We start from the raw sequence: 26,684 nt of genomic DNA on the forward strand, positions 1-26,684 counted from the left end.
GTTACAAAATCAATACAGTGTAGTATTAGCAAAGAGGGGCTTCTTACTCGCAAAGGCAAAACTCAAACGCCAAGGCCTCCCCATCATCCTCTACAACTGAGCTCTCCCTGGAACCCAGGTTTCCTGGGCAGCGACTACCTGCAGCCTGCTGTGCTCCTTTGCTGTCAATCATCTTCACTCACTCTTCTCTGCCCAGCCTCTTAGTGCTGGGTGGTTAGGTCTCTGCTTCTAATGTTCTTCTCATTACAGATGTTTTCAGCAAATTAATATATATATATATTTGATTTTTTTACAGAGAGATAGGGAGAAGGATAGTAAAAAACTGATCAGCTGTCTCCTGCACACGCCCTACTGGGGATGTGCCTGCAACCACAGTACATGCCCTTGACTGGAAACCAACCTGGGACCTTTCAGTCCGCAGGCTGACGTTCTATCCACTGAGCCAAACCAGTTTCGGCAAATGTTATATATTTTTAACATTTAAAATTGTTTTTGTACTTCCCTATTCTTTCAATTTTTCTCAAAGAGCAAGTAAATCTTTTCAAATTAGGACATCTAACCTTTGATAAAACACCTTAATGAATAAGTAATGATTTTCTCTTCTGCTTTATTTTTCTGATACAGTTTAGATAAACATAGAAATTGTGAAACTTCAAAAAAGATATAATTCTTTTTAGTCTTTTCATATTTGCAAAGCTTTTAATTTTATATGTAACACACCAGAACAAGCCTGGGGCTGTGGATTTTCTCTCAGATCTTGAGTAGGAGATTAGGCTATTTCTTATCTACTAGAGTAATTCTTCATTCCCTTCTTTAAAAAAAAAAAAAAAATAAATTTTATTTTTTAGTATAGTTTTATATTTTATTTTTATTCTTATTTATTTTATTTTTTACTTTCTTTTTATCTTTTATTTTATTTTATTTTATTTTTTACATGCAATAAACATTAATATTTTAAGAAAAAAAGATTTTAAATATAATAATATCAAAACTGTACTAACATAATATATAATATCACAAAAGTTGTAGGAAATATTAAAAATTTGCAAATAACAGGATTATTTCTATAATATTCTAAAATATTTTTTTTTCATGTATTTTCGTTCGTCAGTATATGTTGTTCATTATATCCCACAAATGAGTGAGATCAGGTGATATTTATCTTTCTCCAACTAGTTTATTTTGCTTATCATAATGCTCTCCAAGTCCATTCTAGTTTTAGGTTTTAGATTTACAGAATAATTGTGCAGGTAATACACAGCATTCCATACACACATACTCCACTGCCCACTTCCCCCCACACACATAGTTTCCCTATTATCAACATCTTTCACTAGGGTGGTACATTTGCTATAACTAATGTTCCAATACTGATACATTATTATTACCTATAGTCTGTAGTTTACATTAAGGCTCACTCTTTATGATGTGTAGTTCTATGGGTTTTGACAGAACATATTAAAATGACATGTATCCACCATCACTGAATAGTTTCATTTATGCTTCATTTATTCATCTTTCCCCTCCTCCTCAACTTGTGGCAACCACTGATCTTTTTCCTGTTACTGTAGTTTTGCACCAAATTCTATTTTTATTAAATTTATTGCAGTGACAGTGCTTAACAAAATTATACAGCTTTCAGGTATACAATACAATTCTACAACACATCATCTATATACTATATTGTGTGCTTAGCACCCCAAATCAAGTCTCCCACCATCACCATGTATCCCCTTCTCCCTCCCTTCTCCTGGCAATCACCACTATATACTCCACTGCCCCCCCCACCCCACCCCGCACACACACACCTCCAACAACCAGCACACTGTTGTCCATGTCTATTTTGCAGCAAAGATTTCATCACCTTTTAAGGCAGATCCTTGTTTTCTTAAAATGAAAAAAAAGAATCTCATTAAATATAAGTTATTTTGTAGCTGTAATGTTTTTCAAGGACCAGGTTGTATTTCCTTCTTTCATTAACTTGCAGTGAATAGATCGCTGGTCAACTAAAGCTATAGGAGGAAGATCCACCCTTGTTGATAAATGAGGGTCCAGCTAGACCCAGAAATGCCCATGAAAGACTGAGTTCTTTCCAGTCCCAAGTGCAACCAGCAGTAGTGTAAGAGCTTAGTGAAAGGTTACTCCTACACTGGCCAGTGTGGCTCAGTTGGTTGAATGTCATCCTGTGCACTAAGAGGTCACTGGTTTGATTCCCAAGTCCAGGTTTCTTTCTTTTTTTTTATTTATTTTTTATTATTATTGATTTTTTACAGAGAGGAAGAGAGAGGGATGGAGAGTTAGAAACATCGATGAGAGAGAAACATCGATCAGCCACCTCCTGCACATCCCCCACTGGGGATGTGCCCGCAGCCAAGGTACATGCCCTTGAACAGAATTGAACCTGGGACCTTTCAGTCCGCAGGCCGATGCTCTATCCACTGAGCCAAACCGGTCTCGGCCCAAGCCTAGGTTTCTGTCTTGATCTCCAGTAGAGAGCATGCAGGAGGCAGTAAACCATTGTTTCTCTCTCTCCTCCCTTTCTCTCTCTCTCAAATCAATAAAAACTTATTTTAAAAAATTTGTTTTAGAAAAGTTTATTACTTTCTTACATGTGACAATGAAAAAATCATCCAATATACAGTCTAGGGAAATTCAATTGCAGTGGTCAGTATTATAATTTTCTGGATTTTTCCATCAGAACAAAACCCAGTCATGAGTTCAAACTGTAGACCTCAGCACTGCTCCTTTTCAAATAGATACCTTAACGACCCATTTCTAGATGCTGTTCCCACTTAAAATTGCTAGTGCATGATTATCACTGTTTGTCTTGGAATAAATGATCAGGACACCAGCGTAACACAGCGGCTGAAAGCAGGACTCAGTGTTACCACATGCAATCCGCAGGCAAGAGGCCCTGACCTTCGCGTGACCACAGTGCAGTCATTTGGTGAAAAGTAAACTTAAGGGACATGGAAAGATCAGATGGGACATGATCCAAGTTAAAAGAGAAATCCCCCTTTGACTCTGAAAGCAAATAACTTTTGCTAGGTCTCACTTTTATGGGGAACAAAATGAGGAGCCATGTTAGAAGCTGAGAGAATGGCATGACCAACGCTATGCGAGAGCATGAGCAGATCAATAGCTTCACAAAAATGAGTACTTTGTAGTGTTCTAGGTGCCCTTTCTCACCTTCACACTGAATAATTATAAAGGCAGGGTTTATTAAAATACATCTCATTTTCAAAATTGAGCTATCAGCTGTTACAGTATGTATACATTTTTTGATACAAGTTGTTCTCATCAGATGTGTTAATAATATAGCGGTGTTTTAAGATAGTGAAAATCCACTGCTAAGAGGAACAGATCAGGATGATCAGAAAACACATGGCCTTCCTCCAGTGAAACCCTGGCAAGCTCCCAGAGCTGAGTGTATGACTTGCTATTCCAGAACTGTCTTCGTTCAGCAGACATGGAGTTTGCACATGCATTTTATGTAACTGAGGCAGACACACATTAGGGGGGAAATAAAGAGTATGATTCATAAGAAGAAATGGCTGCCTTGGAAATCGCTTCCTACCATAATACTGGCCACTTCATTACAGTGGTAATTAGAGAGTAAAAAACAGAAATGGCCATTTGAAGAGGGAATTAGTGCTTAATTTCCTAGACTGTTTTATTTTAATGGGTGCAATACTGGCAGGATTTTATATTTAGATTGCCAACAGAAGAATGATATGACTAGTGTTTTAGGTCTGTTTTCTAAATGAAAACACTAAATGTAGCATGTGATGAAAAAGTATCTGGGATGGAATATATATCTTTGCAGGAGGGTTTAAAGAAACACATGCATGGAGGTAGGCAAGTTACATTCATTTAATGCATCTCTAAACATTATAGCTTTGCTTTCCCCTATTTTTCCTTTGGAAATTTGTATAAGTACAATCATACAGTTTATTAACCTTTTGCACTCATGTTCTTTACTTTTTGGAATGCAATGATTAAATGTCAATAGTTCCTTTACTTGAAATTTTATGTTGTACCGAGATGCTTTTTTAATACACTTCAAGATGAGACATTGTGGGCTCATGAATTTCATGCCCATATTTCTAATACATATTTGTCCAGAGTGTGTAAGTTAAAATAATTCTGATATTTGCCAATGAATACAGATCTATATGTATAATTATAAAGGCAGTGTATATTAAAATACATTTCATCATTTCATTTTCAAAATTGAGCTATCAGCTGTTAAAGTGTGTATCCTATACTAGATGTACTGGTTAATAATGCTGGATTTTGTAATCAAAGAAAACACGATAATTTAAAGAGAAACATTAAAAGTGCTTTATTCAAAGTAATGTCCATTGCTAGCTATACATTTCCCCCATCTTTCAGGTAATTTGTGGATAGGTCCCATAGAAATTTTCTGTTTTGAGGCAAACCATTCAGAGACCCAATTTTCCACTTCGTATGTTTTGAAATGCTGCTCAGAAAGTGCATGTGCCATCAATCTGAATAAGTGGTCATCTGAAGGAGCAAGGTCTGGTGAATATAGCGGGTGGTTAATACTTCCAAGACAAGATCTTTTAACATGTCTTTAATTGGTTTTGAAGTGTGTGATGGTGCATTATCATGAAGCAAAATTACTTTGCTGTGTTTTCTGGCCTGTTCTAGTCGTTTCACAATCAAAGCCTCATTCAAATTGATTATTTGTTGTTGGTAGCGATCAGTATTAACAGTTTCACCTGGTTTTGGAAGCTCATAAGGCATTACACCTTCCTGATCCCACCAAACACAGAGCATTGTCTTTTTTCCAAAGCGATTTGGCCTTGCAGTTGATGTTAATAGTTGACCTGGATCAACCCATGATTTTGTGCGTTTGGGATTCTCAAAATAAATTCACTTTTCATTGCTATTGACAATTCGATGCAAAAAAGACTTTCTTTTGTGCCGTTGAAGCAACATTTTACTGATGACTTTTGGTTTTCCATTTGTCTTTTGTTCAGTCGATGTGGCACACATTTTCCTTCCTTTAAAATCTTTCCTATTGCTTGTAAATGAAGAAAATTGTTTGCTAAGCAATGTTTATTCTTTTTGCAAGTTGTTTTAAGTTTGACATGCATCTTCAGCCAATAATGCTTGTAATTGTTGGTCTTCAAACTTTTTTTATTGACTTGGATGTTCTCTGTTTTTCACATCAAAATCATCACTTTTAAAGAGTTTAAACCAGCGTTCACAGTATCTTGAATTGGAGTATGTTCACCATAAACTTCCTGAAGTATATGATAACTTTTTCTTCAAAATAATGAAAACTTCCCGCAAATGCTCTTTTTTTTGGCACAAAATTCAACATTTTAAAAAATTACTTTATTGATTAAGGTATCGCATATTTGTCCTCATCCCCCCCATTCCCATCCCAAACCCCTCCCCACTGTTGTCCGTGACCACTGATTAGGCTCATATGCAAATTTGACATATGAAGTTTTGAAGCTTGCTGTCAATACAAGAAAATAGCATACATATCAAATCGCATATATATCAACATATGTGTAACTCCATCTATTAAAAGAATCTGCATTACTAATTGCTACACCTAGTATAATAAAGAGCTAATATGCTAATGGTCACCACACTGTCATGCTGTAATGACCAATCAGCAAGAGGCTGCATGAAGATCGAGGCTCTCAAAGGTGGCCCTGTGAGAAGGTGGGAGGCGGGGCGCTGGGCCTCTAATATATCTATATCTATACATACATATATACACTGGTATACATATGGCTGCATCTAGAACTGACAATAGAGTGAACCTTTCTGTAGTTCTATTTAATCTTAAAATTCCTCCAACTGACTTTTCCTTTGGGTACTTCTCTGTCCTCATCCCTTTAAGTAGAGATCTATCTACAGGTTCTGTGGACAGAGCAGCTTTAGGGAATATAGCTTATGAGACATGTCTTGCCATGATGGGTTCAGAGCAAATGGGACTTTTGCTATGGCAAATGTGAAAATGGAATTATACCAAACAATTAAGTTAAAGCTATTTTCAAGAGGGAAGTTCTGAGCTCAGGGATTTTGTTAAATGTTACAGTCCCAAAATGCCATGGGCTGCAGGTAATTCAATTTGAAGGCTGAGGACATGTTTATTTTTCCATAAGGCTGCTTTTGTGCGGGTGTGACATGGCATTTCCTCAAATATTGGTAATGAATATGAGTGCACTGGGCCTCAGGTGTCCCATTTGAATGGATAATTATGATGGAAAGTCTACCAGACAAGCAACGAGGATACAGGAAATTCCATGAGAAAATCAGATATGAGGCTGACTGTGACTTGGCTCTGGAATCTTTCTTCCTTGACTTCAAGTTACCTTCTCCTGATGCCTAACTTTTTGTTTATTTTAAAGTAAGTCACTAATAAAATATAAATTACATTTGAGCAAATGCTTGGGATAAATCAGGTCAGCAGATAGTGGTTGTACAGTATTTTACTAGAGAAACTTTGCTCTGAGTTTTCCAACTTATGAGGTTAACAACTTTTTTTTTTTTTTTTTGTAATACTTTATGAGAACAATACGTATTGGAAGATAGGTTTTGGTTCATTTAGAATCTCCTCACTTGGAAGTGACATCAGTAAGAGATAAGGAATGACTTATGCTTAAAGCAGCACACATTGGCAATTATTGTCCTACTAGAAGCCTGGTGTATGAAAATTCGTGCACTGTGAGGGGCGGGGGTCCCTCAGCCCAGCCTGCCCCCTCTCACAACCCAGGAGCCCTCAGGGGATGTCCTCCTCTGTGGGAGGCAACTCGGCTGATGAGGGGAACATCACCCTGCTGTTGCTGCCACTGCCAGCTGCTACCATAGCTGTCAGCCCTTGGCCCACTTCTTAGTGCTGGCCCCGCCCCCTGCCCACTGGTGGTGGTGGTGGCGATCTGGGGTCAGGCTGGCTGTGGGAGATTGAAGCACAGCAGGCTGTACCCTGTCCAGCCTCTGTGGAGGCATGGGACCAGGCCTGAGCTTCTGCCTTTGTGGAAGGGGCAGGACTGGGACTGGATCCGCTGTGTCCTGCCCCGTGCTGCCTCTGCAAAAGGGGCTGCAGCACTGGACCAGCAGCCCCGGCCCAGCCTGCCTCCCACGTGGCCCAGGTTCTAGGCCCTCGCAGCTGCTGTGATTTTGTCTGGATAGATATCCACCCTAATTAGCATATTACCCTTTTATTAGTATAGGTAAGATTTGGAATATATAAAACACAATGGATAGGCTAAATAGAAGAACGAATGTGTTGGAAGATCAGATGGAGAAACTCTCCCGGAAGCGGGAAGAACAGTAAAGAGATGGGAGACATGAGAGTAGCTCAGGGACATGTGAGACAAAAGTAGAATTGACAAAGTCTATAGGAGTCCAGAAGGGGAGGGGAAAAAAGAGTTAACTCAGACCTTCTCAGGAGCTTTGTGAACAGGTAAGCCCTCAGAATAAAAGGAGGGGGCAGGGTGGGGGGTAGTAGTCATGTCTCAGTTTTAAGAGAATGGCAAGCTGCTAAGAAATGAGTGAACAAATATAATTTATGCCAATAACAGTTTCAGAGTTTATGGAACATTTAGAAGATTCAATCCATTTATTCGATGTATACATTTCAGCCTGTGTATCTTCTCACTCATACTAGTCCCAGAACAACAGACGAGCTCCATCAGCTGCCAGTGTCCACAGCGCGGTGGCACTCCTCTGCTCCTGTTCCCTGGACCCGGCAGTACTTACTGGCTGTTTAAAGACAGACATCTCTATGACTTGTACTGGGTGTGGATGTGTATGTAGGCATTTTATAGTAAGTTCCTCCCTACCGCATCTCACCCTATTAGATCAAACCTTCATAAGAGTTGACATTTTGATCTACTTCTTTAATTTAATGAACAGCAAAATAGTCCTAAGATTTTATGATTTTGTTTTACTTAGCACAGTAATGTAGACAAACAAACATTATATTGATTAAAGTATACTTAGGAACGGAACTAGAGAAAAGATGATTATGTCTTTATGAATCTTTTCTGGATATATATATACACACACACACACACACACACACAAAAAAAAAAAATATCCTACACAATTAAGGTACATATTAATAAACCTTTTCAGAACATAAAAATCCATTCCCAAGTGCTCATATTCTGTTGAATCAGAAATGAAACACACTATTATATATACCTGAACTGATTGCTTTTGTTCCTTTCAATGCACCTGGCATTAGGAGAAAATGGAAGATGAGTCCTGCAATGAGACCTACAATAATCAAACTCCCAGGTCTCATTTCTGTCATCATCATGAATAATTATCCACATTTCTTTACTTGTTTTATCTGTGTAAGTCTTATCCATTGTATTACACTGATTGAAATTAATTATATTTTAGAAATGTTGGGGGTATCACAGGATTAAGATATTTGATAAAACATTTTGTGATTAAAGTCTCAAAAGAATCCCTTAAGTGTAAAGTCCTACTTCCCGAACCCGCTGGAGTTCAGTTCCTTCTAAAGCAGTGGTGAACCACCGAAGCGAACCTTTTCTTCATAATGTCACTGCAGAACAGCACAAAAAGTACTCTAACTACACGCCATGAAATTAAAACAGCAGACCATGACTGGCGGGAAATTATAGGTTTTATCTTACTTTCATGGATATTTTAAAAAGGAACATTTATGGAGAAAGTAATGAATATTAAATCTTTTATACACTCACAATAATTCAAGAAATCTTTTCACTTATGCAAGCAACTCTGTTGCATTTGGACAAAGAAACTCTGAAAGTCTCTTAAATCGGATTAGGTTACACAGAATGGGAAGTTAGGAAATGGAAGGGAATCAGAAAAACATTACTCAAATAATTCAAGATGTCCTGGTTCTGCAAACGTCTGGAATTTATTCTCTAAGATAGGGGTGTCGAACTCAATCAGAGAAGGGGCCAAAATCTAAAATCCAGCCTAAATCTCGGGCCGAATGGTTTACTGAACAGTCATAAACTGACAATGTCATAAACTGACAGCGGAGTGCAGTGATGACAGCGCGGTGCGGGCCACATTGCAAGGCCTGGCGAGCTGGATTTGGCCCGCGGGCCTTGTGTTTGACACATGTGCTCTAAGACCTTGAGACTTAAGTGTGGTCTATGGACCAACAACATCAGCTTCTTGTTGGAGCAAAATATCAGGCCCCAAGCCAATCCTACTAAATTAAAATCCTCCTTTTTAAGATCTTCAGATGATTGACATACACATGAAAATTTTACAATCACTACCACTGTGGGGAATTATTATTTTAAACACGTAAATGTTAACAAGATACCCTACATGTATTTTTAATTTTTGTAATTCTCATCCGAGGACAAACTTAGAAAGAGAAAGGGGGAGAGAGAGAAACATCTATTAGATGCCTTCCTTATGTGCACAACCAGGAATAAAACCTGCAACTCAGGTATGTGCCCTAGCCAGAACTGAACTGGCAACCTTTCGGTACATAGGATGATGCTCAACCAACTAAGCCACTCTGGCTGGGGATAGTAATATATTTTTAAATAGATATCACAGCAATCTTTTCTAGAATGGGTATGCTATAAGACTGGTGATAGATTCTTTTCTGCATGCTCAGCATCTCATATAATGTCTAGCTAATATTGGCCTAGTGAGAATGGAAAGATAAATGATGCTAAATAAAAATAAGAGCAGTCAATTCAGTGATGCTACACAATTTGTTAAAAAGGTTAAGATGGTTGGCTCAGTGGGCAAGTACAAGGCCATTCAATTTAGACATGAGAAGAATAAGTGAAAATATGAAACAATTTTGCTCAAACATATTGAGAAAAATTGTCAGATGCTTCATTAGAAAGGCAGCATACAATAAAGATCCTGAGCAATACTATGCATAAACTGATAATTTGATAACTGTGTAGTTTACAGAGCAAATGTGATATAGAAATGCACATTTTATTTTTATTTTTTGTTAATCCTCACCTCAGGGTATTTTCCCATTGATTTTTTAGAAGAGTGGAAGACCGAAGGAAAGACAGAGAGGAACATCGATGTGAGAGATGCACATCAATTGGTTGCTTTCTGCACGCACCCTGACCAGGGCCTGAGCTGGGGAGGAGCCTGAAACCAAAGTATGTGTCCTTGACTAGAATCGAACCTGTGACCCTTTGGTCCGCAGGCCGATGCCTATCCACTTAGCCAAACTGGCTAGGGTAAAATGCATAAATATTTTCATTATGCTAAGCCATATTATTGGTCCATTATCCTAGTTAAATCTTACTAAAATTCTTTTTGACCAAGTCAGAATCTAGAATGCAAAGTGGATTTAAGAGAAATCACTTGAGAAAATTAAGAGATTTAGATTACAGTCCAGAGAATACTAATAATTATTTAAAAAACATTTATTGAGCATAAAGCCTGCAGTGAACTTCTAACTACCTGGAGTTAGATCAAGTTCCACAAGACTGCCTCACCTGAGACACCAGCTGCAAACCCTGAGGACCTAGGCTACTCACACCTGCTACCAACTGGTTACAAATTCAAGGGGTTCCCACTATCCCCTCACATCTGACTGTTTGCTAGAACAACTCAGAAAATTCAGGAAAGCACTATAATTTCCACTAGTTTATTATAAAGAATAAAAATCAGGACCTGACAAGATCCCCATGGAGCAAGATTTGGGAGAGTAAAAAACACTAAGCTTCCATGTTTTCAGGATGAGTCGTCCTGTCATATCCATATATATTTCCAAGCAGAGGACCTCTCCTAAGAGCTGGTGTCCAAGGTTTTCATTGGGATCTCACTACACAGCCATGACTGACTGTATCATTGGCCACATGATTGAACTCTATCTTTAAACACCTTCTCTCCTCCCTGTCTCCCGGCCCCCCCACCCCCTCCCCGTTTGGACTGATATAAAGTGGTTCAAAACCCCAACCCTATAGTGACAAGGTTAGTCTTTGTAGCATGATCAGTCTCCACCCTGTCATTATCTAAGGGCTCACCATGAGTAACAGACACTCCCAACACTTGAGAAATTACAAGGATTAACATCTCCCTTCCAGAGAACAGGGACAAAGGTTAGCCAGATTCTTTATTACACAACATGGCCTTCCTGAGGGCTCTGGATCACCACTAGGTCCAATCTTAATACAGTAATCACAAGAGTTAGCCAGATTCTTCTATGTATTTTGTTGACTGAATATGTCAAAGAATGGGACATAATATGGCAAAATTCAGAATGTCATTTATCCAATTATCTTTTTTGATCTAATGATATTCTTTGATATTCTTAGTCTTGACTGACACAGATATTTAGAGTGCCTACTGTATGATATACACTTAACGTGAACATAGCTGAAGAAACAATTTATATCTAATACTACTTAAGACACACATTTATCTGTATTTAACAAATATTCCAAGCAAAACATCTTTGCTTATTCATTGACTTATGTCTCAAATTCTTTATTGAAAGGTACCTCATCACTTAATATGTTACTTTGGGTTACTTAAATGTTCATGGGGGGGTTCAAAGAATAGAAAATATCCCATAACAATTATGTCATTATGAACTCGTCTTCCATTTCTGTATTTGCAAAAATATGAACATGAATAATCATATCTACTGAGAGAGGCAATATAGTGATTAAGAGCATGGACTCTGGAACCAGAATGCTTAACAGACAGTTCTGGCTCTAGGCAGCTCGGCAAGGCCAGGAATGTCGCTTACTGCCTGGGGCCACAGTTTCCTCACCTTTAAGAGGAGGAAAATACCCTCATGGAGATGTTGTGAGGATTAAGTAAGTTATTACACATAAAGCACTTATATAATAGTGCCTGACACCTACCAAACACTTAAACATTAATCATTTCAATTATTATTTTAAATTCCCTTGTTATTATTTGGTTGTTGGGATGACATGAGATAGTATTAAATCAAAGATCATATAATAAAATCTGGTACAAATATACATTCAAATGTTGATTTCCTTTACTCTAGAAATTATTCTATACGTCAGACTATTCATTAATACAATTCCATGGATACAAATAAGTGAGATAAAGTTTATCTCCATCTGATGGCAGGAAGAAAAAGGAAATGGAGTATAAAGGGTTAGGCTGAAGAACTGATGTTTAAACAGTGCTAAACAGTTTAAAATTGGATAGTCATGAGTTTCTAATAGGCAAACAGTGGTAAAAAAATTAGAAAAGCATGGAGGTAAATGGTGTCCATATTAAATTAAAATTATACTATTTTATCAAGGATTTGGAAAAAATAACTTTTTTTAAAGCACAAATTCTTATTGTCTTAGAGTTTAAGGCAGCATTATAAAGTAGAAATTACGATTCTTTTCATTTTGAAATGGAAACTTAAAACTGATTATCATTTGGGAATAAAACACCCACAGTATTTTAACATAGAACAAATAAAAACCAGTCCGAATTCCTTATGCTAGATTCTTAAGTTATCATGAGCTCTATTGTACAAATGCACATATCACCATACAATAGAATTTTAAGAACTGAGATTAAATATTCCAAGTGTATTATACTGGCAAAATGCAAATAATATCACCAACAGCACAAATATGTTTTAATCTATATTGCTTACACTGAAAATGAAGATTAGTAGCATTTTAAAAAATACAGTAGAAGCAATCCCAAAAACTCACTGATAAAACATAAGGGCAAAAAATCTTAGTTTATACTCAAACTGTGCGAGCAACAAACTGTACAAATTTGCTGTATCTATTTGTATTTCTTAAGGTTACCTTATTTCATCTGCAACCTGACAAAATAAATTCCAAATTAAATTGTATAAGAAAAATGATGGCATTTTATTATTTTATAATTTAAGACATCAATTATTTTCCCTTCAATTAAAGAATCCCAAATGATTAAATCTTTTAGTACCCCTTTGATGAATAGTGGCAAATTTTTCTTGTGATATATACTTACAGGGTGCAGAATACTGACTCCTTTTACTATACTGGAAAAATTAAAGCATGTTTTCTCTAAAGGATATTTTTAAGTTATCAGAGAAAGCCCTAAATTTTAAAGCTATGTAAAGCCTTACTCCAATCTTCACTTCTCTCTTTGTAACAAAATTCTGTCAATGCATTCTTTAATAAAATAATCACAGAATAATTTTTATTTATAATGAAGTTATTATCATTAGACTTTAAATCAGTTTACTCTTATAACAGAGAATCAATTTAAATACCACTAAAATGGAATGAAGACAAACAGTCTATTACATATCAGTTTCTCTGATATGCCATAATGATATCTAATTAGTCTTACACCATGGTCCATTTCCAGTGAAATTCTCAACAAACTGCTCAAAATTACAGTCTTTTATACTGACACATCATTGTAAGGTGTGACAGATGCTGCTCTCTTGATTGCTTCAGGAGCCAAACAGTCAAACAAGTGCTCTGAGGAAAAGGGCTGACTTCATATGTAATCCAGTCACAAATGCCTGTCAGTTCCTTTGGTTTTTATAATAATCCCTTTGGCAAGTTGATTAATTGACCACTGGTCCCTTAGAATTCTATAATAAACAGCAGGCATCACGGCCTATACAGTTTGTGCCAACGTCCTTGATTTTTTCACTTCCACTGTTTTGTTTATCAGATCATATATTGATGGTAGTTTTATTTTATCCATATTTTTGCTGTAAACATTGAGAAATATACCAAGGACAACTAACAAACCGGACCATATGTACCTAAGAGAAAAAATATGTATTAAAAAGAGATTAATATTAAGATAACAATTTATCATTCACCACAGAATTTGGCGATAAATTCACAAACACCATGCAATAAAATAAAATTTTGAAATGGGATACCTGCAATAATAGTTTTAAAACAAAGATAGTTTTAATCCGATTAGAATTTTGTATTTTATGTTAAGTTTATATAGAAATAAGGTATTTTACAAATTACTAAATATAGTTTATTTGAATTTTTGGATAATGTATACCTACCACATGTAGAAAGAGTAATCAATTTATAGAAAACAAAATACATAGATGGAAACTTATTTTGTGGTTACCTTTAATTTTATACATTGATAATTTCTAGGTTTGAATCTTCTCAATTCCTAATCAAGGTAAGTGATTCTTTAGATTAGATTAGATCTGACTGATTAGGAATTGCTAGCATCATTGCTTTAAATGATGCTAATTTCAAACACATCTTAACATTACAGAAAACAATAAAGGCTTTCACAAAAAGCCACAAACTAGTAACTAAATTATTAGGGCACAACAGATAGAATTCTTCTCTACCTCACTCCTTTGTGGGAAAAGGCAGGAAATAAACCAATAATTAAAAACATATATATATAATTTATGTATTTGCACTAGGACAAGGGGGAATGAATCCCTTAATCTCAACACACAGCTCATATTTGTTTATATTCAAACAGGATCACATTTGCTCTGGGACTCTGGTTGAGAATTTAAGTGTACAATATGATTTCTTCAAAATAATTACATAAATTTCTGAAACAGAAGACATCAATAAATTAATGACAGAGATACAAAATACAGTTATAAAAAGAATTAAGGCTGTTTCAGAGGAAGTATGGAACAAAGTATCTAAAAGCTGAGAAACTTACTGAATTAAAAATACTTACTGAAATGTGAATGGCTTAGCAAAGAATATAAATGAAAGTACAATGGTCATTGCTTTCCTTCCTGTTGTCACTGTAGGAAGAAAGGTTGGTTTAGAATGTGCCTATTATCCTGGAAATATTTTGGAAATCATTCATTCAACACATATTTACAAAGCCTACTATGTGCTAGGACCTATATGAGTTGCAAGGTAACAATGGAAAGCAAAAAGCAAACAGCCCAGCCTGTGTGGCTCAGTGGTTGAGTGGCCGCCTAAGAACTAGGAGGTCAAGATTCAATTTCCGGTCAGAGACTATGCCCAGATTGCAGTCTCAATCAATCCCCAGTACGAGGCGTGCAGGAGGCAGCCAATCAATGATTATCCCTCGTTACTGATTTTTCTCTCTCTCTTTCCTCCCTTCCTCTCTGAAATCAATGAAAATATATTTTAAAAAAATAACGTTAAAAAAAGTTGCTACTACTATGGAATTTATAGTCTAGTAGGGGTACAGACTATAAATATTACAGATAAATGTTAAAGCACAACTATAGTAAATACTTGAGGCCATGTAGTAAATACATGGAGGCCATGACATGAAGGAGACATATGTGGGGTGGGGAACCTTTTTCTGCCAAGGGCCATTTCGATATTTATAATATTAGTGGGCCAAGCAAAATTACCAACTTAAAAATTAGCTTGCTATATTTGTTCAAACATTTAATTAACTCACCCCTAATGCGTGGGCAGGGCCAGACCAAATGATGCTGCTGGCTTATATGGCCCTTGCGTCGGACCTTCCCCCTTGCCTTAGAGAGACTTAGTTTGGCAGGGAAGCAAAGCTTTCCCAAAGAAGATATGATTAGGGGTTATTCTTGAAAAGTAGCAATCTAATATCTTAATAGTGGTCATCTCTGATTAAGCTGATGGATAATCCTTACAGTCTTTATCTGTATTAACTTTTACTTATCCTTGAAGTCATTACTTCAAATGAAGTCTGTTGCAAGGCCTGAAACCTTCCTCCCTAGTCCTACCCAGATGGATATAAGAAACTGCTTGTATGGCCATTATGGCTTTTCCCTTACTTTTCATTATCAGTTGCTATCTTCCCAGTAGACTGTGTACTTTAGTTAATTCCTTGTCTCATTCATCCTTACATTCCCAGATTATAATCCTAGCACTTATTGTTCAATGATGAAAGAATGAATACCAAATGAAGAAACTGTTTTGGAAATAAGTATCAGAGCCTGATTCCCAAATCTGTCTTTTCTTTTACTTTAGTAAATGCCCCTCCCCCCTCCTCTTTTTTTAAATGGACATACCTTTCAGCCTCTCCTACAACTAGGTATAATCATGTGATTAGATTCTGGCCAATGAAAATGTGAGAATAACTGCTGTCTCTAGGAGTGTAATTTATAGGAAATTTCCATAAAGAGAACTGTGTATTTCATATTCTCTTCATCTCACTGACTGGGAATGAAGATTAGATGGCAGAGTACATAGAAGAAGCCTAGATTCCTGATGAGTATGGAAATACCATACCAGCTCAAGAAGCAGTATACCACATGGGGTAAGAGCAAAGATTAAGATAAAATATATGTAAACTACATAAAATAGTGACTGGTGCAAAATAAGGACTATGTGCACATTAATTATAATGATTATCATCACTTCTGGATTTCTTTTCACAAGCTAGAAATAGTCCAGCCTGACCCTTCAAGACCAGGACTGCATCTCACAATTCTTTTCTTTCTTTTTTAATCCTAACCTGAGGATATTTTATTTTCCCATTGATTTCCAGAGAGATTGGGAAAGGGGGAGAATTCAGGGAGAGGGGAGAGAGAGACACACATCCACGCGGCACAGGTACAATGACTGGCTGCATCCTGCACAGCTCTGGAAAACGTGCACCCAAGGCACGTGCCCTTGGCTGGGAATGGAGCCCGAGACCCTTTGGTCTGGGGCAAACTCTAACCACTGAGCCAAGCCAGCCGGGGCTCATATTTCTTTATATGAACCTCAGGGTTCAATAAATGCATACCAATTGATATAAGTAACTGTTTTTAAAACAGTATTATCTTACAAGCAAAATTGGAACCCAAGCTAAGTATATGAATTTGCAATCTTTCTTGACAGCATGAGGTAAATTGAATAATTAGTAATATGGCCTATTCCATAGCCAAATTCCCTCTATTTATCAGTAGGGATGTAAATTTTAAAAAGGAGAGTCACATCAGAGCAAGTAAAAAGAAAAGTTAGAAAGTAAATATACTCTTACAAAGACAGAGGTATTTGTTCATTTGTTTAGCTCTGAGGTATTAAATTATGTGTTTCTCTAGGACCATAGAAAATTAAAATCAGATAAACTGACTAATATACATTTATATATGCATTATGAATTAAAGTTCTACAGATCTCGGCTGGAAATAAATCGAGTTCAATCAATTCATTCCCGAAAGAGAGAAATGAAGCCCATAGAAGAGGAGAGACTCGCTCTCCAGGCCACAAGTCATTAACCTGCATCAGAGCTGGGACTGGGCTCTACCTTCTCAGACACGCAAGCCAGAGCTCTTCCACTTCTTGCAATCCTGGCTTCAGGGCTCTCTCCACATGGGAGATGCCAAGAGCACTCATCCTCTGTACTGCTCACGTGGCAAACAATTCAAGGTAGTACCGGGAGCCATCTGCTGCCCTCTTCAGGTCTCACCTGTAGCCCCTCATTTGTTTTCCTCACTCCCCCACAGCGGAACAAATACAAATTCCATGCTTCTAAAGTAGAAGCAAACTCCCGGCACTGAGCAGGTGCCTAATAATTGCTAGTGAAAAGAAAAGCTCATTTGGTTGATGTCTTGGCAAGTGTCCAAAAAGCTTTGTTCAAAACAGATCTGTCATACTTTAACTTCAACAAAACTGAAATTTTCAGTTATAAAGTGTATAAAGCAACTATGTTTCTATGAAGATGTTCTTCCATTATACTTTTTAATAAGAATTTATTTTAATGTATTTAAAGGATACTATTTCGATAAATGCATATGTTTGACTTTAAAATTAAACTTTCAGATAAGAAATTAAGATTAAACATAATTTTCTTTAGAATTAAAAAAACATACTATAAGCCCAGGAATAAATTGGTAAAATATGACAATTCTCTTTTTAATGAAGTTTAGGAACTATCCTTATCTTTTGAAAAAGAGCATCAGAAAAAATTTAAATGCTTATTTTAGAATCTAAGCAAGTATATTATTCCTACCTGTTACAGCAAGAAGTGCACCGAAATTTTTAATCAAAGCCAGAACAAAGGAGATTCCAAAATACCCAGTGAGGGAAAAAAGAAAAGCATAACCATAGGTTCGCATTAGATTCTGCAACATATAAAAAAGCCTGTGAGAAAAATGCAAAACAAACCCTGAGGTATTACAAATGAAATAAAACCACATTTTCATCAACTTCTTGAGCAATAATATGCCGTTCAAACAGTGCAGTCAAGCAAAGATTCTTATTTAGTTCTGATTTAATGGAAAAATAATAATGAAATTTAAAATCCACAACTTCTACATCATTAATAGCTTAAACATTACAGGGTAGAGCAAGGATAAAACAAATTTAAGTATAAGTCATTCAATTCTGAAATAATTTTTGATCTGCATATAAAGGAGTTACCAAATTACATAAAAATAGTATTCTGAACAAGGGGAAGCAGATATAAAAGGAAACTAATGAAAGATGTTTATTTTTTAAAATGTGGTTAGTGTTTACCTTTGAACAAAATGTTACTGCAGGGCCTAATCCACTAGTGCATGTCAATCCCAATAAAATGTATACAAAACCGATTGAATACGAATACAAAACCTAGAGTAGACAAAAATAAAGTGGAAAAAAAGTAATATCAAACCAAAGGTGAAGGATTTTCAACATGTGGCTCAATTAATCTATTAAATTAAATTTGTAGAACAAATCATTTTTAAAGTAACATCACTTTTTCAGTATGGCTTAACTTTCTGGAAATGATGGTTGATCCTCTTTAAAAGTCTATGCTTTATTATTTTATGTGCTATATAACACAGCAGTACTAAACCTTTCGTATATGGTTCTGTGGTAGGCAATTAGACAAACATGAGCAGAGCAAGGACGATGGGCCAGGTACAGAAGGTCACTGGGGTGGAAAGTGCCAGGTGCCTAGAAAAGGACAATTGTAGGGTGGGACCTCACCCCCAGGGTGACCTTTCAGTTGGATTCCCCGACCTTTCCTCTTAGAGATAACATCCAGGCCTCAATTGTATTTCAGCTCCAGGCCCAGAAAAGCAGCAAAACCAGACAAGGGACACCAAGGCTGACCTCAGGACAGACCAGCTGCATTGACTAATGAACCCCCTGCTCTGGTGCACACCAATCAATTGATGGAGACCTAGACACTGAAAGGACACACCTGCAAAGCTGCTGAGTATTCTATTGAGATCTTCTCCTGGGACCTCCCCTAAAACCCTTAGCACTGAGTACCCAGTGAGCTTTTCCCTTCCCTAACCCTCCACACAGGCATGTTAGTTACCATTACTTTTTCACTCCCAAGCTCCACAGACCCTTCTGTTACCTTTATAACTTGTTTCCTAAGCCCATCTCTTTTATAAATTACTTCTTCTACCTCTGTGATTTTATAAATAAACTAGAAGCCTGGTACAGGGATTCATGTGCCCTTTCACAATCCGAGACCCTTCAGGGGATATCAGAGGCCTGGTGCATGGATTTAGCCCCATTGCCGCAGGCCAGGATGAGGGACCCCATCAGTGCACGAATCCATGCACCAGATCTCTAGTATGAATATAATATATTTGGTTAATTGCTTCTTGCCCTCCACCTTCCACCTTCCCTCTGAGATGTTTCCATGCCTGTGTGCTGAGCATCTTACCCCTGGTGGTCAGTGTGCATCATAGCTACCGGTTGAATAGTCGGACAGTTAGCATATTAGCCTTTTATATATAAATTAGAGGATTGGTGCACAAAATTCATGCACAGGTGTGTGTGTGTGTGTGTCCCTCAGCCAAGCATGCACCCTCTCCAATCTGGGACGTCCCTCTCACAATCCAGGACTGCTGACTCTCAACCACTTGCCTGCCTGCCACCTGATTACCCATAACTGCTTCTGCCTGCCAGCGTGATCACCTCCTAAACCACTCCCCTGCCAGCCTGATCGATGCCTAACTGCTCCCCTCCCGGCCAGACTGTCCCTAACTGCCCTCCCCTGCTGGCCTGGTTACCCCTAATTGCCCCTTTTGCTAACCTGGTCACCCCCAATTCCTCCTCCCAGCCCCACTAGCCTGTTTGCCCCATGCAGTCTTGCTGTTAGTCATTTGGTCATCCCTCACTAACCCCCCTGCTGGCCTAATTGCTCCACTCAGCCTGCTTGTTCAGTCGTTTGGATGTCCTTCACTAACCCCCCTACTGGCCTGGTCATAGGCAGCCATCTTGTGAGGGTGTGAGGGTCAATTTGCATATTACTGCTTTACTATATAGGATGTGATACCAATCATAATATCAATGGCTCTTTTACTTTATTTGGGGACATGAATACCCAAGAATAACTATTGGTAGTAATATTCTGAAAAATAAAAGGAACAATGGTGGCTAGTCATAATAGATAGTAAATGTTGGATAAAACTACTGTCACCACAATACGGTTCTGGTGCAGAAATAAATATAAAAGAATATAATTCTGGATGCTATGTTAGAATATGAATAAAGAAGGCACTTAAAATAAGCTTAAAAAGTGGATTATTCAATAAGTGATATTGGGATGAGTGAACAACCATATGGAAGAAAGTTTTAAAGTTTTGGGTAGATCAAAGATTTAATAAAGAAGGAAGTTATAGCCCTAGCTGGTCTGGGTCAGTGGATAGAGCACTGGCCTGTGGACTGAAGGGTTCCAGGTTCGATTCCAGTGAAGGATATATGCCCGGGTTGTGGGCTCTATCCCTAGTTGGGGGTGTGCAGGAGGCAGCCAATCAATAGATTCTCTCTCATAATTGATGTTTCTATCTTTCTCTTCCTCTTCCTCTCCCTTCCTCTCTCTGAAATCAATAAAAAAATATTTTAAAAAATGGAAATTATAAAATTAATAGGTAACATGAGTAAAATTCTTAAATCATAGTGTTAGGAAAGCCCATTTCAATCATAACATATAGCCAGAAGCCAAGAGAAAAAGATAAACCTGTCCACATAAAAATTATAAACTCTAAATAGAAAATAATACCAAATACAAAGATAGGAGAAAAATGATGAATCAAAGTATCTTTTTAATATGTAAAAAAGTATATAATCATTAGGAAAAATTTATCAAATACCATACCATTAGCTATTAGCAGTGGTAGTAGCATTTTTATTTTTTACCTTCCTATGTTGGAATGCATTACATTTATAAAAATACTGATAAACTAGTTTTTTAAAAAATGTATTTTTATTGATTTTAGAGAAGAAGGGAGAGCGTGAGATAGAAACATCAATGATGAGAGAGAATCACTGATTGGTTGTCTCCTGCAAGCACCCTACTGGGAATGGAGGCCGCAATCCAGGGATGTGCTATTGATCGAATTGAACTTGCAGGCTGATGTTCTATTCACTGAGCCAAACCAGCTAGGGCAATGATAACCTAGTTTTAAAATGCAATGCCAATCTTTAATACCATAACTATTTCATAAAATTAAATATATCACCATTTTGAGTCTGTATGCTGTGAAGAAAAAAAACACTAGAATATTTACCATTTCCGAGTTAGAAGCATTATGCAGTTTCATAGCCTTCTCTTGAACATTTCCAATAACAGCATCAGCACATAGTGCCAGGGAAATAAGGATCACACCTTCAAGAGGCACAAGAAAAAAACAACCTTATTTAAGCATATGAATGATAATCAAGATTTTTCAGAGATGCAATTGGGCTAAAAAATAAAAGCAGATCTTATTCACATGTTTCAGAGAGCTGAGCATTTTTATCCACAACCAACTGTAACAGGCACATAAGTCACATAGGTGATGTTAATGAAAAAAAAGAGTAGTTAATACTAATAAACTGCATTTATGCTGTCACCATTCTGTGCTTCACTCTCATGTCAAATAATAGTTCTGCTTTTAAATTAGAGTTTATGTTTGAAAGGAATATTGTATTAAGTAAATATAGAAGAAATTCTTAGATTTACTGGGATTGGTGGTTAGTCAGATGGAGAGGAAAATCATTAAAAATACATTTATTATTAAAATGTTTAATTTAAAACACATAAACATGCATACAGTTGTGAATGCCTTTTCTTCAATAGAGGTACTAAAAATTCTGCACTTTCTCTTTTATTTAAACCACACTCATAAAACAACTCTATGATTTCCAAGTTGTTCTGGTTAAAAAATACATACATTATTTATCTACCTACCTACCTACCTACCTATCTATAAAATATCATGAAACCTGAAATTTAAAAAAAGTACACCAAAAACTCAGGAACTTCTGAAACAATTAGGGTGCAGAATCCTTTCATATTTATATGATATCTCCAATTTTTATAGTTATTCCATCCAAATGTAATACAATAATGATTTTATTAACTTATCAATCAAACTGTTTCAATTAACTTAGTTTTTACAGAAACAATTCTTTCTTTAAACTCAATTGTTTTTCCATTGTTAATCCTCACCTGAGATATTTTTCCCATTGGTTTTTAGAACGAGTAGAGGGAGGGAGGAATTAAGGGGGGGGTAGGGAGAAAACTTGGGAAGGGAGGGGGAGAGAGAGTGAGAAAGAGACATCAAAGCGAGAGACACAGATTAGCTGCTTCCTGCACTCACTCTAACCAGGGTCAGGGATCGAACCTGCATCTCAGGCACATGCTTTTGATTGGGAATCGAACCTAATACCACTTGGTGCAAAGGCCAAAGCTCTAAATACTGAGCCACACTCAGTTTTGAATAATTCAAGTAAATATTTAATAATTGCATAATTATAACAGGCCCAAATGGCATAAATAAATCCAGAAATCAATACACTCATACGAAAGTGAGTATCTCTGGAGAAGCAGGTTCTTTGGGGAGCAGTGATGGTGACAGGAAGAAGATTGAAAGTGCAATTGTTTACTATAGTAGATACTGGTCACCAGTCAGGGTCCTTTACAGAAAGATTAAACAGCAGCCTTGGTTACATGTGTGAGTCTGATGAAATTTAGGGATATGCACTTAATTGAGACTTCAAGTTTTCAAATTTATTCTTCAATTTGGCTTTTCATAATCTAACTTAGGCATTTTACCTATTCATGCATTTTTATTCATCAAACTTGTTTCTAAATGCTTTTTCTTATTTCATGTATCAAATCTAACCTCAAAAGAAAAACACATGGTATTATTGAAGATCCTGAAAACATGGCCTAGTTCCTAAAAGACATCCCCAAAGTGCTCTGAACAATGGAAACAATATGAGGTACTTAAAAAAAAAATTTTTTTTATTGATTTTTTTTTTTTTTTTTAGAGGGAGAGGGAGAAAAACATCAATGTGAGAAACATCAATGGGCTGCCTCCTGCATGCCTCCTACTGGGAATTGAACTGGCAAATTGCACAGGACAATGCCCAACAAACAGAGCCACACTGGCCATTATAAAAAGCTGAAATAATTTTATAAAACTACCTGAATTATGGGGGTGGGAGGTGGGGGCTAGAAGGTGTCAATGAGGAAAAAGGGAGGCAGCTGTAATACTTCCAACAATAAAGATAAATTAAAAAATAAATAAAAAGAAAATACCTGAATTGCATCCTAAAGGTGGACATTTATGTGAATTTAAGTCTGATATACCTCTTTATACATTCAAAGTTTTATTTATGTCTATCTTAATCATTTTAATAGTTAATCTCCTTTAGATAATATACTCTTACAGATCAGGGATTACGATAAATGCTCAACTATTATTAACTAGAGGCCTGGTTCATGAAATTTGTGGATATGGCGGGGAGGGGGATGGGGGGGAGGGAGGTGATGGCCCTCAGCCAGTGTGTGTCCTCTAGCAATCTGGAACCTCATGTGGGTCCCTAGGCCTGGCCACGGATCAGGGCCTATTGGAGCTTTCCTTTCCCCGGCTGCCGGCAGCTGGCCCAGCCTCTGCCGCTGCCACCACTTACAATCTGTGTGGTGCTGCTCCTCCCTCCCATGTCACTGGTCACCTCCTCTGCGGGCACAGAGCTGGGGTAGGATCACTTGGCTGGCCCTGACCTCCCTCTGCAGGGCTATTGCTGGCTGGCCTCACACTGCCACCACAGCACTGCTGGCTGGTGACCTGGGCCTCCCTCTGTGAGGCCATCAATAGTGGGGCCCCCAGATCGATCGCCCCGCAGAGGAAGGTCCCACCCCCCACTGTAGTGCTGCCAGCCTGGTAGCCTGGGCCTCCTCTTTGAGGCGATTAATTGGGCTTGACAATCAATTGCTGCGCAGAGGGAGGCCCCGCCCACCCACTGCAGTGCCACCAGTCGGGTAGCCTGGGCTCCAGGATTGACTACCAAGCAGAGGGTGGACAAGGCCTCCCTCTTTGGTCTGACTGATGTGGAGTCCCCCCACCCCCAACAATCACCCCACAGAGGGTGGCCTGCACCTCCCTCTGCATGGTGATTGTGGGGCAATGGCGGGGGGCCCCCCGACCAATTACAATGCACCCACCTTGGCTGGCCTGGTAACAGTGCATGTCATTGCATGGTCGTCTGGAAGGTCCTCCAGATGGTCATTCTGCTGTTTGGTTGTTTGGTCAATTTGCGTATTAGGCTTTTATTATCATCCTATATAATAAAAGAATGATATGCAAATTGACCATCACTCTGACACACAAGATGTGTGTCCCCCAATATGGACACAAGATTATGGCCAAAAGATGGCCAGCAGGGGAGGGCAGTTGGAAGGGACTAGGTCTACAAGGGAGGGCAGTTGGGGGCAATCAAGCCTGCAGGGGAGTGCAGTTAGGGGTGACCAGGCCAGCAGAAGAGGGAAGTTGGGGATGACTGGGTCTGCAGGGAAGTGCAGTTGGGGGGGACCAGGTTGCAAGGAGAAGGCAGTTAGGGGTGACCAGGACTGCAGAGGAGGGCAGTTAGGGGCAAACAGGCTGGCAGGGGAGCAGCTAGGCGACAATCAGGCTGGCAGGGGAGTGGTTAGGGGGTGATCAGGCTGGCAGTTAGGGACAATAAGGAAGACAGGCAGGCAAGCAGTTGAGAGCCAGCAGTCCTGGATTGTGAGAGGGATGTCCGATTTCCAATTTAGGCTCAATCCTATTGGGATCAGTCCTAAATAGGCAGTTGGACATCCCTTGATGGGTCCCAGATTAGAGAGTGTGCAGGCTGGGCTGAGGGACACACCTCACCCCTGTGCATGAATTTTGTGCACCGGGCCTCTAGTATATAATACAAGCTTAATATGCAATCATCCGAATTCTGGAACGAATGGTGGGACGATGGGTCACTATGATGTGCACTGATCACCAGAGGGCAGATGCTCAATGCAGAAGCTGCCCCAAGCCTGCAGGCCCCAGGACAGCTAAGGTGTGTGCCAGCAGGGATCCCTCAGTTGCCCCATGGAGGGAGGCGATTGATGGCAGAGGGGTCAGGGCTGGCAAGCGAGCAGCACCAGGCTGGCCAAGGCAGGGCCAGTGGGGGTCCCCCCAATCACCCCACCGATCGCCCCACTGATCAGCCCTGATCTCTGGCTAGGCCTAGGGACCTTACCTGTGCATGAATTTTGTGTACCAGGCCTCTAGTAGATTATAAAACAGGGTTAGGTTCTAATTCTCTTAAGTATTTTCACATAATTCAGAGTTAGCACTTCAGCTATAGTGAGAAGCTATAGATCACCTCTTTCCATAATTATAATCACCACCATCACCCCTTCCCACCAGGGTACATGCTCTCATACCCATTACCTCATTGTCTCTTTCTGTTCTCTCACCACCTGCATATGAGGCCACTATCTCCCATCCAAGTACTAACCAGGCCCGACCCTGCTTAGCTTCCGAGATCAGACGAAGTCGGGCGCGTTCAGGGTGATATGGTCGTAGACTGAGGCACACTATCACCATTACCTCTAGGTAAGAGAAGCGCAAAGGAAGGTGGCACTTTAGCCATGGTTATATTTCTGACTAGATTGTGAAGGCATGTCACTGTTGGCAAGTTCTATGCATTGTCTAAAACTGCCTTTTCCTCAAGTAAGAGTCAATTTTCTCAGTTTTCAAATATACTCTTCCTTTTAGATTTGCAGATATGAAAATGAAGTGTTTCTGAAAAATCTAAATCATGTTGAAAAACCTGCAGCAATAAGTTTTCTTTGAGTAAAACTCATGGAAGTAAGGATCAGTTGCACCGAATGATCCAAAGTGAAAGAACAGAGGTTCTACCATATCTTCTGGTTCTTAAAGGACAGCTCCAAGAAGCTGAACTGGTTACATTTTAATCCCATAATGTAGCCTGGTTAAACAGATTAGTAAGAAACGTTGACCAACAACAGGTAAGAATAATGAAGCTGATGTAAATTATTTTCTTCATTATGTAATACTTTTTCCTCACAAATAATTATACTTACTATACTTTGTACTATATATAATATATATGTAATACACATATTTTTTCTGTTCTGAGTTTCTTTGAAGATTTAGATATTTAAATACAATTTTTGTCAGGTTAGGAGCTGGGGAAATGGGATGATACTAAAATAATTTTATAAGAAAAACTAAACAGTTGAGAATGACAATATGTATATATAAACAGTTTCTCTATAAGATCTTTAGAATGAAAACAAGATTCTAAAACTTTTTATCCTTATTTATTTCTAAACATACTATAATACCTATTCTGCTTGTGAAAAAAAAATTAATTTACAAAATTCCACAGGGCACACTACTGTGGAAACTTTAAGCATGTTAAGGTTATGACCATATTTATATCACCCAGTTTAATATTTAAGCACAGCATATCTTTCCCTCTTTAGCTAAAACAATGACAAATAAATGTAAATAAATGGTAGTTCCTATTACAAAAAAACAAATGTCTATTGAAGAT

General features: G+C 38.1%; 1 protein-coding gene across 2 annotated transcripts in view; it reads right to left on the reverse strand.

Moving 5' to 3' along the window:
• Positions 1 to 12,582: 12,582 nt before the first annotated feature.
• SLC35B3 (solute carrier family 35 member B3) overlaps positions 12,583 to 26,684 on the reverse strand; it is a 28,502-nt gene continuing 14,400 nt past the window's right edge. For both annotated transcript variants that reach the window (XM_084875610.1, XM_084875611.1), the window contains 5 exons: positions 21,383 to 21,480; positions 18,387 to 18,479; positions 17,881 to 17,992; positions 14,656 to 14,725; positions 12,583 to 13,741 (listed from right to left, as the gene is read on the reverse strand). In XM_084875610.1, coding sequence (XP_084731736.1) covers positions 13,591 to 13,741; positions 14,656 to 14,725; positions 17,881 to 17,992; positions 18,387 to 18,479; positions 21,383 to 21,480 — 524 coding nt within the window. In that variant the 3' untranslated portion in view covers positions 12,583 to 13,590. The remainder of the gene's footprint in view (positions 13,742 to 14,655; positions 14,726 to 17,880; positions 17,993 to 18,386; positions 18,480 to 21,382; positions 21,481 to 26,684) is intronic.

Source organism: Pipistrellus hanaki (genome assembly GCF_964339955.1).
Source record: "Pipistrellus hanaki genome assembly, chromosome: 2".
NCBI lineage: Eukaryota > Metazoa > Chordata > Mammalia > Chiroptera > Vespertilionidae > Pipistrellus > Pipistrellus hanaki.